The sequence below is a fragment of the Haliotis asinina genome, chromosome 7, assembly GCF_037392515.1.
Source record: "Haliotis asinina isolate JCU_RB_2024 chromosome 7, JCU_Hal_asi_v2, whole genome shotgun sequence".
Lineage (NCBI taxonomy): Eukaryota > Metazoa > Mollusca > Gastropoda > Lepetellida > Haliotidae > Haliotis > Haliotis asinina.
The window spans coordinates 3,275,256-3,290,780 of record NC_090286.1 but is presented as its reverse complement, the minus strand read 5'-3'; the positions used below and the strand labels follow the sequence as shown (position 1 = coordinate 3,290,780).

Below are 15,525 nucleotides of genomic sequence, written 5' to 3'. Positions count from 1 at the left end.
ATCTACTTTACGGGAAAGCCCCAAAAATGGTGATTCCAGTTCGATGCCAGGCAGCAGGAGCAACGCAACCGCAAACGACCACTGACGTCACCATGCACGTGACATCGGAATCTCAAAGCGAGGTAGAAAGAGCCAAAGCCAAACACAAGAGAGCCAAGGCTATAAAACGCAAGGCAGGCGAGAGATGCGTCACAATGAAGAAAATTCGTCGTACCGAGAACACTGCCTCCATGGTCCCTTCGAAGACAGCCAAAGCGCTCAAGTGCACTCCTGTGCGAGAAGAGGACATTTTCAGTTAAAAGAGAACCAAAAGCATGTCTCTCATAAACAACGGGGACTTTGAGGAACTGGTTCCAGAAGCGTTGAATTTGTTTTCACTTCCGCCTTATCAAAGTTCGGTGCAGAAGCATTATTTCGTTAACGTGAGGCCGTTGAGTCAAATCAACGACACGAGCCCGCTGGAGTTTCACGTGTCCAATTCGGGAGCCGACTACATCGATCTGAAAAGGACCCGTCTGCACGTCAAGGTCAAGGTCACTCAAGCCGACGGCACCACGCCGTTGGCGGAAGATGAAAACGTGGCTCCCATAAATTTGTTTATGTCGGAGCTATTTTCTCAAACGACTGTCTACCTACAGAATCAGCTGGTGTCTTCGACCAACAACCACTATGCCTACAAGAGCATGATGAAAGCTCTGCTCGGGTATGACGCAGGAGCCAATAGCACGCAGTTGACCTCACAGCTGTTCTACAAGGACTACGCTGTGACCTATGCGGACTTGGAAAGCAGTGACGTCACGGGATCAGTCAACAAAGGAATGATGACACGTGCCTCTTTTATCGCCAAAAGCAAGGAACTGACCATGCCAGGTCCCATCTTTGAAGACATCTTTGAAATGAACCGTCACCTGATCAAAGAAGTGGACATGACTGTGAAAATGTATAGATCAGAACCCAAATTCTGTCTGATCACCAGCGTGACAGGCCAAGAATTCAAAGTCCATCTCCTGGATGCTTATCTGCAGGTCTGCAAAGTCAAAGTCAACCCCGCTCTGATCTTGGCTCACAACTCCCTTTTCGAAAAGTCTAACGCCCTCTACCCATACACGAAAAGCGAGGTCAAGGTCACCAGCATCCCGACATCGCAGCTGAGTCATTCCATCGACAACGTCTCCAACCCCGTGGCCAGCTGTTATATCGTTGGCTTGGTCGAATCGGCCTCTCTGAATGGTTCATACGATCGCAACCCATACATTTTTTTATCTTCGATGGTGAAAAAGATGACCCTCTACGTCGACGGTGCCAGTGTGCCAGGTCAGCCGACCGAAGCGGACGATGTCGCCACTTATGTCAGCATGCTCGATGGTATGGGTTTGTGGGTGGAAGGCAAGGGCAGCGGCATCAGCAGAAGCGAGTTTCTCCTGGGAAGTGCCCTCTACGTCTTTGACCTGGACAAGATTTGCGCCGATTCGGAATACCTCAATTTGGTGAAGTCTGGAGACGTGAGGTTGGAACTGGAGTTCAAAAAAGCCCTCACTAAACCGCTGAGCTGCATTGTCATGACTCAGAGAAACTCTCTGATTGAGATTGATAAAGCGCGGAACGTGTTTGTCAAGTAGAACGTCAGATGAAGGCTTCGGAGCTTTGGTGCGCTGTCCAGTGTGATTCCAGCTTACAGAGACACGTGTTGGGCGTGTACGCCAAAAATACCCTACCACTCTCCATCCCTGACAACATGCTTGCCCAAGGTGTAGGTCTTATCGTCAATACCGAGATAAGACAAAGCAAAGGTCGTCACTGGGTCGCCATGGTCATCGAAAGGAACAAAGCAGAACTTTTTGACAGCCTCGCGGAACCAGTGAGTACGGACTTTCATCGATATCTAAAATCAACGATTGCAATCCATAGATTCGGACATTTGTGGCTTGTATTATTTATTGCACAAGTTCAAAGACAGCTTAAGTTGGAAAGAGATTGTCCATCATTTTAATCCTCATGACTTGATGTGGAACGATGATTTTGTATCGAAAAAAATGTGTCGCTATTTCAAATATTGTACTCATTGTAGATTGCTATCTACTAATGGCTGCTCTTCTTAGCCTCAATGTGAAGAAAATATATTTTATTCATGTAGTTATATTAATTATAAATATCCATGCATAATTCTCTGACACAACCATTTAGATTTATACCTCTGGTATGCAGAAGAAAAATGATAGATAAATAAGAAAATGTAGAAAAATCTTTTGTGTTTTTTTTTTGTTTGTTTTTTTAAACAGTGGAAACAAATTTTGAATAATGAAAACAAATTTTGAATTTGGAAAAAAAGGTTTTTTTTCTGTCTACAGTTTTTGAAAAAATGTATAATGATCAATTCAACTGAGTCAAACACATTTTTAATTTGTGATGTACAAATTTTCTTTTTTTGGTATCAGATTTTTATTTTGGATAACAATTTTTCAATTATTTTGCTTCCCCAAACGAAAATAAAAATTGTTGGTGGTGGTTGGAAGCTATATTCAAAAAACGCAACAGCGAGAGAGAGGCAAGTTACTACCTCTCCCGCTTTAAGCTTGACATGTGCGTTCGGGTGATTGTTTCAAATTCAGCTTTTAAACATAACCACTTCAAGATGGTTTTTAATATTTCTGAACATACCTCGTGTGACATTTGTTTACCTAGCATTTTCACATTGAAATACAAACTATACATATGGAAATTAATTAAGCAACACCAAATTCAAAGACACATAAAAACTTAACAAAGTTTAACGAAGTAATTTTGATGATTGATTATTCAATTTTGATGTATTGACATACAGCATGAGCTTTTCATGGGTTGATATGACGCGCGTGAAGCTTGCACAGCGCACGTGCATTGCTTTAACCTCAACTTTCGAAAAATGCACTTTTTCCCTGGGGTGTTTACAAGCGCAGGTTGTCGATTGCATTCGGTTTTTCATTCATTTCAATGTCATGGCACGTAGGAAATTATCAGAGGCCACTCGTTGGCAAATAATCGGCATGAGGAATGCTGGTATGTCTCTAAGACAAATCGGGACTCAAATCGGACGACATCATTCCATAATTTCAAAACTTTTGAAAAAATACCGGGCCACTAATGAAGTTAAAGACCTGCCTAGACCAGGAAGACCCAGGAAGACCACAGTCCGGGAGGACAGAGCTTTACTGAGACTTGTACGGCGCAGGTCCTTCGACTCGAGCTCTCGGTTGAGACAGGAGTGGCTTCCAGGGAGACCCATCTCGAACAGGACTGTTCGGAATCGTCTGAAAGCTGCAGGATACCGGGCAAGGAGGCCAATCAAGCGACCCAGACTGTCTCCAGCCCATAAGGCAGCCCGACTGGCCTGGTGTAATGACCGTTTGCACTGGAACATTGCCTCTTGGAGGAAGGTCCATTTCTCAGATGAGAGCCGGTTCTTGCTGCACATGGTGGACGGTCGTACTCGGGTCTGGAGGCAGAGGAACACAGCAATGGCTCCACGGAACATCCAGGAGACTGTGGCCTTTGGGGGAGGTTCCGTTATGGTATGGGGGTGCATTTCCATGAACTGCAAGTTGGATATCATTACCATCCGTGGCAACCTTAACGGTGTTCGTTACCAACAGGAGGTTCTTGACAGGGCTGTGGTACCTCATTTTGAGAACCATCCTCTGGCAACGAGACCCATATTTATGGACGACAATGCTAGACCTCACAGGGCGCATGCTGTAAATGATTTTTTGCGGCAAAATGCAATTGACAGAATTCCATGGCCTGCCATGAGCCCTGACCTCAACCCCATTGAACATTTGTGGGACTTTATTGGCCGTCGTGTGAGGCAGAGAGACCCACCAGTCCATAATCTCAACGAATTGACGGCTGCCCTGCATGAGGAGTGGAACAGGATCCCCCAGAATCAGATCCGGAGACTCATCCAAGGAATGAGGAGGCGTCTGGAATCGGTGGTGCGTGCGCAGGGAGGACACACTAGATATTGATGAAAGTCGGTGTGCAGACTCTCAGATGACTGTTCTTTCTTTCCATGTGACATTTGTGTTAATACACCTGACAACAACGTCTGTGGATGAATAGTAAATTGTGTCCATTTTTTCATGAATTTAAGACAGTTTTAAGAATTTGGATTTCGTTGCAATAAAGCAAAGTCTTGATACTTTTTCCCTTTAAGTTGTTTGTCAGAGATCGTCTGTTGAATAAAAAAGTGTCAAACTATATCAACCCGGCATATTTTGATTGTCAGAACACTTCAAAGTTGCTCCAATAGAAAAAATTGGGGTGTTGCTTGATTAATTTCCAGGTGTATAGGTAGTAATTGATATCTTTCCCAAAATCAACATTTCAAAATATGTTTGATTCAAAAACAGTTGAATAAATTGATGCGTGACATTGTCCTGTTTTCGACCAGCAAGTTTGATTTACCCCATTAAACAGAAGCGTCTTTAGAGTACATTTTCATTGTTTAAGTCATAGTTGTACATAATTAAGGATTGAACTTTGATATTTGATGTTTACACAGGTGCGTGTTAGCTTGTGCCTGTTCACCTGAAATTAAAGTTGAATCAGTTTGTTTGGTACAAAAGGACATCCATTGAACGAGAACATTTTAAAAACAGGATGTATTTCAAAACACACGCAACTGGATAAGTTACACCTGGCCCCGGTACTTTTTCTTAACACAAAGTTTATGTAAACAGACTGAAACTGAACTGTAACACCTGTGTAATCATACAATAGGGTTACACATCTTTCCAAGTCTTTCATTTACTTCTCACAATATGGATCATTCCGTACGATATGTCTACGACCTTGAACACTAACACTTTACAGTTGAGGTGTGGACACCTAACATCACCTCTTCACAGCATGCAATATCTGAGATCAGACTTGGGCTTTATTGACATTAACCTAGAAGCAATGTGTACTCTCTCACTCTTAAAAGTCTCATTGTAATTTAACATAAGCACCATTGTTAAACATGGACAAAACGGTTTGCACTTTTGAATACAGACTGCAAAAAACATTTTCAGAAAGGTTTTTACTTTCTTGCTAACAATTGTAAAAAAACATTTATATTCGTGTGTCACATGTTGTTAATTGCAAGAATGATTTTAACAACATATGCCTTTCATATTGCAAGTGCACGAATGTTTATACACTCAACATACAAACACTCTCTCACCCCAAACTTACTTTAGATGAATTTTGTTTAAAAAAGACCTAAGTTTTAGAATAATATACACTGTCTGGAAATCCAGACAAATGGGCTTTTAACATATTTCATACATGATATAAAACTAACCGGCATGGGTTTTTTTGTTTTGCTCACTTGTAATTTTTTGAGCATGGATGTCCTTACGTTACTATTTGATGTTAACAGAACATCATTTGAGGTTCTAATAGGAACGTTAGTATTACACCATGATGTATCACGAGAGTTGAAGAGGGTGCTAATCTACTTCATGCGGGAGCAGCAAATTTACGAAGAAGCAACACTATTTAATGATTTCCCCTATTGTGGGGAAATCCAGCATGTGATGGGGGACACTAACGTTTCGTTCGATCGAGTTCTCAAACGTCTGAGGATCTCGAGATGGGATCATCATGGGGCACCCATCCTCCTAACAATGGAGCAGATGAAGGTGGCAGTGACAACACTGATCCATGGGGAAGCAGAGGTCCAAGTTAATGATTTCTTGAGCAAATTCAGTTCGCTCAATTGATAAAGGTAAGTTTACTTTTATTCTCTTAAGAGAAGTTCCAGTATTTCCTTTTTTATTTTTATATAACACTATGTTAACGTGCTCTATTCTATGAGCAAAATTTACTTCAGAATTTTTAAGTGAATCATGAGCTAGTATTTTTTTAATATATCACTTGAATTAATAGTGCGGTGTTTCTTTTATGTCTTTTAGTAACGTATCTGATAATAGAGGGTGTAACAGTAAATTCCGAAGGTAGCAGAGTCGCACTTCGTAGCTTATCTTAGTTCAACAAGCCAACATTGATTCGGAGCTTTACATGTTTAATTTTGCCAAACTAGGTAATTTTGGTTGAAAGGAGTTCAACGGAAACTTCCCTTAAAGGGCCAGTAGCACGTTTTTTTCACAAAAAATTTGACCCTCTATTTCCTTTATATAGAAATGATCTACAAGAACCCCCAAACAGGTGTGATACCAAAGTAAATCGTTTGCATCATTATTTAAGCGTTTTTCACACTTGCAAAATTGAGCCATTATCAGCTTACCATACTAAAGCATTGCGGCAGGCATTTTAAGGTGTTCACCCTAAATTATTTTGGAACACTTAATCTGTTCCTACGCCCTTACCACTTAATTCATGGTCGCCCTGTCAATCTGTTTTTATTTGTTTTAGCGACATTATTCTATTGGTAAAATCAAATTTTATTAAGTTTTCCATGTGAAAAACGTGCTACTGTCCCTTTAAGATTTGTAGATTATATAATTGTTAAAATTGCATAGTTAGTTATTACGGTATGGCTATGTGTCTTTAACCTTACCTCTTCTATCAACTAGAGCCTCCCATGCAGTTTGTGTATTTTCAAAATGTTATTGTGTATCCTGTAAATATACAGCTTATCTTGAACTTTGAAAGAAAGAACTCAATAGTACACAGTACACATTTGTTCACAAAGGCAAACTGTCATGCAACGTATATGTAGTACTTTTACTAACTCAAAATTGAAACGAAAATTAAATCAAATTGAATTAATAACACTTTTGAAGGTTTTTCTGCGAAACTTTATAGTGGTTAAAAAAATCTATTTTTATTCTTCAGCCATTTGACCAGACCTGGAAAGAAGACAACAGTGGGTTCATCGCACTGTTATGAGAATGTGTCAAGATAAGATCATAGGGGAGACTTGAATCAGGCACAAATGTGTAATAAGGACAGTGAGAAAAAATATTTTGTGAATATTGGAAAAATTTTGAGTATTTGGAATTAGAAGACCCATAATTGAGAATTCACACATGGAGAGAATTTTCATTTCCGTTATATTCCCGTATATTTCCGTTCATACCGTTTTGTGACTGACTTGTGTCACAATTTTGTTCTTACCAGTTATGCATGTTGCAGGAAACATGTTGATTCTGTAACTGAAAATGTAAACCATCTGTTGTACAACTTTTGTGCATCCGGTATACTATACGTGATGAAAATAAACCTTTATCCTTCTTCTTCTTCTTCTCTTTCTTAATTTACGCATACGTTCTTTTTTTTTGTAAATCTATAAACCAATAAAAAAACTAGTACATTTCAAATATATCTCTTATAGACTATGTTGTTGAATAAAATGTTTCCTTGCAGAGGGCTACCTGTAGTAACATGTCCTTATATGGTCATTTACTATGTTTAACCTGTATTGAATGAGAGATCACATGACTACTGCCTGCCTGCGCGCCACATGCTGTAACAATTCCCCATGGACTCTGTTATGTCAACATGGGGCTTTTGGTAAAACCTTTAATGCAGTCCTTGGGTGCAGGAAAACTATATAGTTGATAATGCTATATTTCTCTATTTATACGTTTTTTTGAATAATTAAATTCCTGACAATTTGGACTAAGTGCTTCTAGAGTATATAAAAGTCATGGTAGGATTTTCCGTGTATCTTTTCATTATGTAACGATAATTGATATTCTTTTTGTTTTGTTCTGTTCAGATATTATATTTTTAAAGACGCCAATATGTAAATTGCAGGTAGGATTTATCGCGTATATTTTCACTGTGTTAAAGATGTATTTTCTTCTGTTATGTCAATCAAGGACGTAGAGAGAGAATGTTGTACGTCCTTGTGTCAATATATAGTTAAACTTTATCCATGAGAACACGTTTTAAGATAATAAATGCTCTTCTCCCGCTGTGTAGTAGTTCAAGCATAAAACCATATATAACTAAGAACAACAACACTTTTTGAATCTTATTTCTTACACTTACACGTTAACCACTGTTTACTTCTATAAACTATACCACTCATTGTTGGCATTTCAAACACTCAATGTTGAAGATGAATTAGAATAAATTGAAGTAAAATCATACTTAACCACATATTTGTTGTAATAAGTTGTGTTGTTGCCAGAGCGAGTGTAGTAACATCTCCTTATATGGTCATCTTACTACCCGTGGTGAATGGGAGATCACGTGACTAGAAGGACGTGAGAACTGTGCCAGCAGGAACTTTGGATGTAGAACACAAATCTGGTGAAAACAGCTCATGTAGCTTAGAAATTAGAGTTTAGTCATACTGTCTCCGCATAAAAATATAAGCGAAGCTGTTGCAACGTGGAGCAATGTAATAAGTATGAAAATGGTAAACAAACTGTCAACATAAGCTTAACTTTAGTACAGAGACATTATAACTAAGCTCTCTTCTCTACTCCACGTGTTACCCAGGTTCGGCTCGGTGCACTCCGTGCTCCAAGCAGTAAACTCGTCCAAGTGTGTAGTCAACACTGCGAGGAATGCTCGAAAGCATTGTCCAAACGTGACCCCCCTTTTTCACAAAAAGCCAAGCTATTTTAAGCTGATATCAAAATGTTACCTTTATACAGAGTACATGGGAACTTCAATGGATAATCCTCTCCTCCGCGCTAAGATAGAGATAGCTCTTCAAGTATAACCATGAAAGAAGGATACAACTCTTTTTTAAATTCAAATTCATTTTTTATTGAAACATTATTTGAGTTGAGTTGAGTTACTCAAGTTCTAGTTTCTCAGTTGACTCGCGGCCCTGTTGGTTCCGAATCCTGAAATAACAAATGGTAAAATACATAATCCGAAGACAATAATAAAAATATTTGAACGGCATAGAGAAACACTACACTCAGTTAAAACATCATTAATTAAAAAGTACTAGACTCACATAGTCCACAATTTTGTTGCTCCATAATAATAATAATAATAATAATAATAATAATAGTCACTTCCCACTCGCAATCGCCAGAATGTGATTCTTAAAGAAAATATCAATATGAAATGTCGTCTTTGCAATCAATTTACAGAGACTGTCCAACACCTTGTCAGTGGATGCCCTTCCTTGGCACAAACAGCATATCTTAAAAGACATGATGGCATGGCTCGCTGCTTTTATTATCGTCTCCGCCATGCCTGTGGCTTTGACTCCGAGGTCCATCCATGGTACGACCCTGAGCATGTCCAGGGCGTCCTGGAAAATGACAGCTACAAACTTCTCTGGAATAGGCCAATATACAGCCTGAGACGAATTCCAGCCAACAAACCTGATCTTGTCCTTTTTGATAAAACCAATGAAATTATTTATATCATAGAATTTTCTGTCCCTTTTGACAGCAATGTGATTGGCAAGATTCAGGAAAAGCATGATAAATATGCGGACCTCGCCTTTGAAATGTCTCGCTTGCATTCCAAGTACACTGTCGTCAGGCTCCCCATTGTTCTCGGTTCCCTTGGTTTGGTACCTCCTGATCTCTTGGCGCAGATGAGGAGAGTGCCCGGGTTCTCCACCGGGAGCACAGCCCTTCTGACAATCTGGGTAATGCAGAAGGCTGCAGTGTTGGGGAGCCTCCATATTCTCCGAAAAGTTCTTGGTGGGTTCGACTAGGCAGTGTTTCCTGGGAGAAGTCCCATTCGCTGTCTGGGCTGCGTGTAGAGGGGGCGAGGGCCCTGAGCTGATGATGAGCTTGACCAGCCTGACTGTGCCAGGATCACCCGAACCCTCTCTGCTGCATTTCAATTTTTAATCTGTAAAACATAATAATAATAACTCTTTATTGTCCTCAGTACAACTACATTTTGGTAATTCGTTTTATGTCTAACAGTGATACCCATCGTCGCAGTGCAGCGTCAGTTACTGCATTGTTCTAACCTCATATGGTAGTAACAACTCCCAGCTTTTTAACGTCTTTTGGTATGATGTGGTCGGGATTCGAACCCATGACCTCCTGGACTCAGAGCGGACACTCTACACCTACACCACTGAGTCTGACTTATTGAGCAAAGAAATTATATCTATGATTTATTTATCATAATGACTTAATTAACTAATTCTGTTTTCTATGCGTTAAAAGGTGTTCACAAGTTAAATTCTAATTTGAGGATAAACCCTATAACTATTATATACCTATAGTGAGTGGAAATTTGTACGATTTCTTTTTGTAGTTTACATCAAGTTTGAAAACAACTTACCTACAGCTAGGCCTCTTCAGTTTCATCTTCCTCCTTAGACCCACCCTGGCAACAGCAAAAGAAATGCAACTTGTTGTACATGCGGTTGTTTTTGGACTTTCCCTGCCCGGCATACATCAAGTGCGTAGACTCCTCCACTGCTTCTGTGTACTGGTCATTCAACAATATCTCGTAGCACTTTCCCTTGTCAGTTTTTACCAGCGAGAGAATCAGTTTCGTCAGACTTTCATCCAGAATTTTGACCACACTGACAGACTCGATTTTAAGCAGGTGTTTTTTCGGCAAGTCGCTGACCTTACATCTCGCGGAGCACTCCTGAAATTCCCCATTTTCGTTCAATTTGCTCATCAGTTCTCTTTCCGTCAATTTGACTACCTGGGGCTTGTATATCTTCTTGTTTCTTTCTTCATTCGCGATCCCAGAGGTCGATGCTCTCTTAAGTGAATCAGCCATAGTAGAAGTTGGTGTAGAAGCAGTCACAGCCGTGGAAACAGTCACAATGGTAGCAGCAATGACACCGTCAGAAGCAGTTGCGCAGTGATGGAAAGTAGCATGTTCTCTCCATTAATACAGTTGTAAAATTCAAAAGAAATTCCAATGACTCACGTAAAGCATACATTTGAGTCACTAGTATATCACACTTTATTGACACAGACATGTGCACAACTTTGACGTCTAAATATCCATTGTGTGAATACAATAGACCACAACATTGCATAAACCACACCTTATTGACACGGGTGGTATCCATTCAGTGCACTGCTGGTTCACCCGTCACACCTTATTAACATAAGTGGTATCCATACAGTGCACTGTTGGTTCACCCCGTTACACCTTATTGACACAGGTGGTATCCATTCAGTGCACTGTTGGTTCTCCCATCACACCTTATTGACACAAATGGTATCCATTCAGTGCACTGTTGGTTCACCCGTCACACCTTGTTGACACAAATGGTATCCATTCAGTGCAAGTAAGTGTCCACACCTTATTGACACAGGTGGTATCCATTCAGTGCACTGTTGGCTCACTCCGTCACACCCTATTGATACAGGTGGTATCTATTCAAGTAAGTGTTCACACCTTGTTGACACAGGTGGTACCTAGTCACTTAGTCGGTCATACCTTGTTGACACAGGTGGTACCTATTGAATGATCAACTTCAACCTTTGATGACTCACGGGCTCTGGAATGTGTGACGTCATCTGTCACATGATCAATTTTAGCCAATCACAAATCATCTATGAGGTCATTGGATGACGTCAATGTGTCACGTGACAGGTTTTAGCCAATCAGAAGCCATATCATGAGGTGAAGGGTGCTGGACTCACGTATGACGTCATGATGACGTCAATGTGTCACGTGACATGTTTTAGCCAATAGTCTACACGGATGATGTCTTATGACGTCATGATGACGTCAATGTGTCACGTGACAGGTTTTAGCCAATCAGAAGCCATATCATGGGGGTGCGGGGTGCTGGACTCACGTATTTTACTCTACTGGCGTGACGGGCTGCTTGGCTATTCCACGGATCCTTAACTGAAAGAACTACGTTTGGTATGTGTCATGCCATCACTTTTTCGACACACTCAGCGTATACTGCGAGAAACATGTTACGATTCAACCTTGCTGCTCGACATTGTAATCCAACTTCAAGCAGCAGCAACGTGTCAGTAACAGTAGCAGCTGGAACAGCTGTATCAATCATCCAAAATATGTACCATCCAAAATAAATGCTCCAATAGTGTGCCATTATTTGTATTCATTTGAATGGTACAACACAACCGTAAACGTAATGTGCTATTCGGTTTGATTTGTGGGGATACAAGAGTTTCAGCTGTTGTACATTGTGGTTGTACATTCATTAACCAGCAGTGGGATGGGAGTAAGCACTTGTCTCTCATCTCTTGTTACATCTCAAGTCACCAGAACATCAGCATTGTGTGTGTGTGATCATCACTCCCTGCCTCAAGTTGGACTGCTGATCCTATGAAGGGGATAATACCATCACAGTCTTTGATTGCTATAATCGCGGAACAAAATGTTCAACCTTTTAAGGTTATAAGTATACGGTGGTGCTATAAATTTAGATTTATTATCAAGTGGCAGCAAGAACTTATCACATACTAAAAATCATGCAATATTTAGAGCTATTTAAAGCATTTCAGCAGTACATATCTAATAGCAAGCGTTTCTCTTGAATGCTGTAAATACTTTCCTATGTGTAAATACCTATATTTGTACATAACTATAAGTCAGTACCATTACTGTATTATATTCCTTTATATATTTCATGTTCGTTGTTGTACATCTGTTACGTTGTAAATATCTTGTTGCTAGGAGATGGGTACCTATCACAGGTGCCTGTAGGTTAAACATAGACCACAGATCTACACGCACGTCGTATATATTAACAGAGTAAAGGAGCAGCAGCTGCCATGTTGGATTGTGCCGACATCGACTCGCTTCGATTTCAGGCTGAAATGTACGCTAAGAATTCGGTGACATTCGAAACCATGCACACGTACCTCTCAATTATACATTTCCCCACACACTGTGCCTGATTTCCACGACATAACACCCATCTTATTAACTTTAATACGTCCTCGAACTCGAAAATCAAACCAAAACACCTCTGGGGTGAACATTTTAACGTACGCGCAGCATCTCGAGCAATCTCATTGGTCCCCTGAACATAAGTATTTTTTCCAGAGCAAGTTCATTACATTCGCGCAAAATTTAAAATCGTTTGTTTTGTTTTTTGTTGTTGTTGTTGTTGTTGAAGCCTGATCGGGTGTCAAATTCATAGCTCATCCAAGACTTTTCTCTCTCAAACCATGCCGTCTTGTTTACCGACACTATAAATACTTCCGTTCATTGACCAAGCGAGAGGCTGCGAGTGCGGGATAACGTGAAATTATGTATTGTGGATTTTTGTGGAGTGGAGTTCTGGATGTCGGCTTCAGTTTTCGATTCTGTACAAGCAGATTTTATGTGTATATGTTACAGTCAGATAGTAAAATCAGTGATTTCGTGAAATGACTTACAGGGTCAGCCATTCGGTGTCATTTTGTATAACAACAATCATTATCTTACCTCACACATAAATGTTGCCGATTGGCCGAGCGCTCCTCTATTATTTTGAAAGTACTCCGCTTACAATCGAGGTACATTTATATGTACCCCACTGCCAGTGGCAGCTCATTCGTTACTTCATGGTAGTAATTCTCTATCTCGAAAAACATTGACTTACGTATGACGTATGGAAACTACCGTTGTTTGCGAATTTTATGTCTGCGAATTTTCTTGTGAGCAAAATCTAACAATGGCTACAGAAAGATTTGTACCAGCGCTTCAAATAGTTCAAAATTAACAATCCTTCAAATTTGTCTTCATGTACTTTTCATAAAATGTATAAATCATTTTCATTAATTGTATCAGTTTTATTTATAAGGTTGAATTAAAACGACGTTTATTGAACTGTTCATATGAAAATGCAATTGTAGTCCCAGGGTACTGAATATTGTACATCACAGGAACTAAAGCACATGTTGCAGTAATGACTACCTGTGATCTTCATCATATGTGTAAAAGCTAAATGTAGATACTGGAATTGATTTCCTGAAAAAAAATATCTGAACGATACAAACTATACATCGTAACAGTGAAGGTGTAATCGGGAGGATAGGGTGACCGTGTTTAGTCTTGTTCAACAGACCTTCACCTAAAAGAATTGGCGTGATCGCTGGTACACAAGAGAGCACCCTTCCTTTGGTTCAGGCATCGTTTGTACATTAATATGCGACTGAAGTAATGAGAATCATTCTGACTATTGGTGCATTTTATATGTTTTTTATCGTTTCGTCAGTCATGGCGTCACGCTGCCCGGAAACTTCTTATGAATGATGAAATGATTGCATTGTATCTCATTTTAGTTTGCTATTTGTTGCTATGACACTCTTTCCCTGCATATTCTACATGTATAAGCTGTAATAAGCTCCAATTACACGGCTGAATGTCGGACAATTTCCGAAAATGCTACGTAGTGTAAAATCGGAATTTTTCTTTGTTTACATTTCAAACAAGCAGAGTCTTTCGAACACAGCGTTCGTTTTCACACCCAGCATCTTTCTTTTTGTTTTTTCTAGACAGTTGGTATTGGTGCCAAGGACCATTAATTTTGTAGTCTAATTCTAAAATGTATGGGGAATTTAGTGATGCATTTGTGGCAGCTAACTATGAAAAACAGGCCGTCGCGAAATGTGATTTTTTAGACACTATCCAGTATGGAAGAAAGCGCTCTGTGGCGTTCGTGTAAAGTGTATTTTCGAAAACATCCCAACTGATTCTGGGTTCATCGGCAACGTTTCAGAACTATCATGAGCGTTTCTTTGTTTGCGCTTTTTCAGAACTATCATGTGTGCTTGATATATCTAGGATTTTATTGGACTTCAAAGTGAGAACTGAAGAGGAGTGAGTGATTGCGTTTAGTTTACGTCGCATTCAGCAATATTCCAGCTATATGGCGGCGGTCTGTAGATAATCGACTCTGGACCAGACAATCCAGTGATCAACAACATGAGCATCGATCTACGCAATTCGGAACCGATGATCTGTGTCAACCAAGTCAACGAGCCTGACCACCCGATCCCTTTAGCCTCCTCCTATGACAAGCATCGGTTGCTGATATCCCGGGACCTTCACGGGTCGCTGAAGAGGAAGGACATCCTGTGGCACCCAAAAGGATAAGGTGTTCGGTAAGATAAATACGTTGTTCACTGGTCTCTCGGGGCCCATGGGTCCCTTCGGTCTCAGGGAACGTAATCTAACCTCGAGGGTACATCAGCCCATGTGCCCCTCGTGACCAGTGAACAACTCCTAATATACTCCAGCCTGACTGTAACGTATATCCAGTAACATGCTCCTATCACATTGAGTGTGTTGTCCAGGTTTAAGAAGAATCAGACAATACATGCTATACCAAAAGTGGACATACTTACAGTCTGTTCTGAAGTAGATGTTAACCAGTGGTGACTGTACTGGTGTCTTTAGGTCCACCTTCCACCAGGCTGTCGGTTCATTAACCCTGGTGTGGACTAAGTCCCTTCCACTGTATCTAGTGACTGTCCCTCCATCTACAGCATTACCAGCAGACTGTGAGGCTTGACGTGTGGTACTCATCCATGCTGGCTTGCCCCGGGCCACATTCTGCCACACACCTGCAGCATAGCAACATATTGTAACACCTTTGGTTACCACCTCCATCTCAGTTTAAACACACAAGAGACATCTAGCTGGTGATTTGTGTAGACGCGTCTG

At 40.4% G+C, this 15,525-nt stretch overlaps 2 protein-coding genes across 2 annotated transcripts in view; one reads left to right on the top strand and one right to left on the bottom strand.

The window, feature by feature from the left end:
- The window catches only part of LOC137291607 (scavenger receptor class F member 2-like), a 251,613-nt gene that overhangs the window by 83,620 nt on the left and 152,468 nt on the right, over nucleotides 1-15,525 (top strand). The window lies entirely within an intron of this gene.
- Nucleotides 1-15,525, bottom strand: part of LOC137291600 (uncharacterized) — a 210,965-nt gene that overhangs the window by 186,809 nt on the left and 8,631 nt on the right. Inside the window, exon 2 of the mRNA XM_067822983.1 lies at nucleotides 15,207-15,425. Coding sequence (XP_067679084.1) covers nucleotides 15,207-15,425 — 219 coding nt within the window. The remainder of the gene's footprint in view (nucleotides 1-15,206; nucleotides 15,426-15,525) is intronic.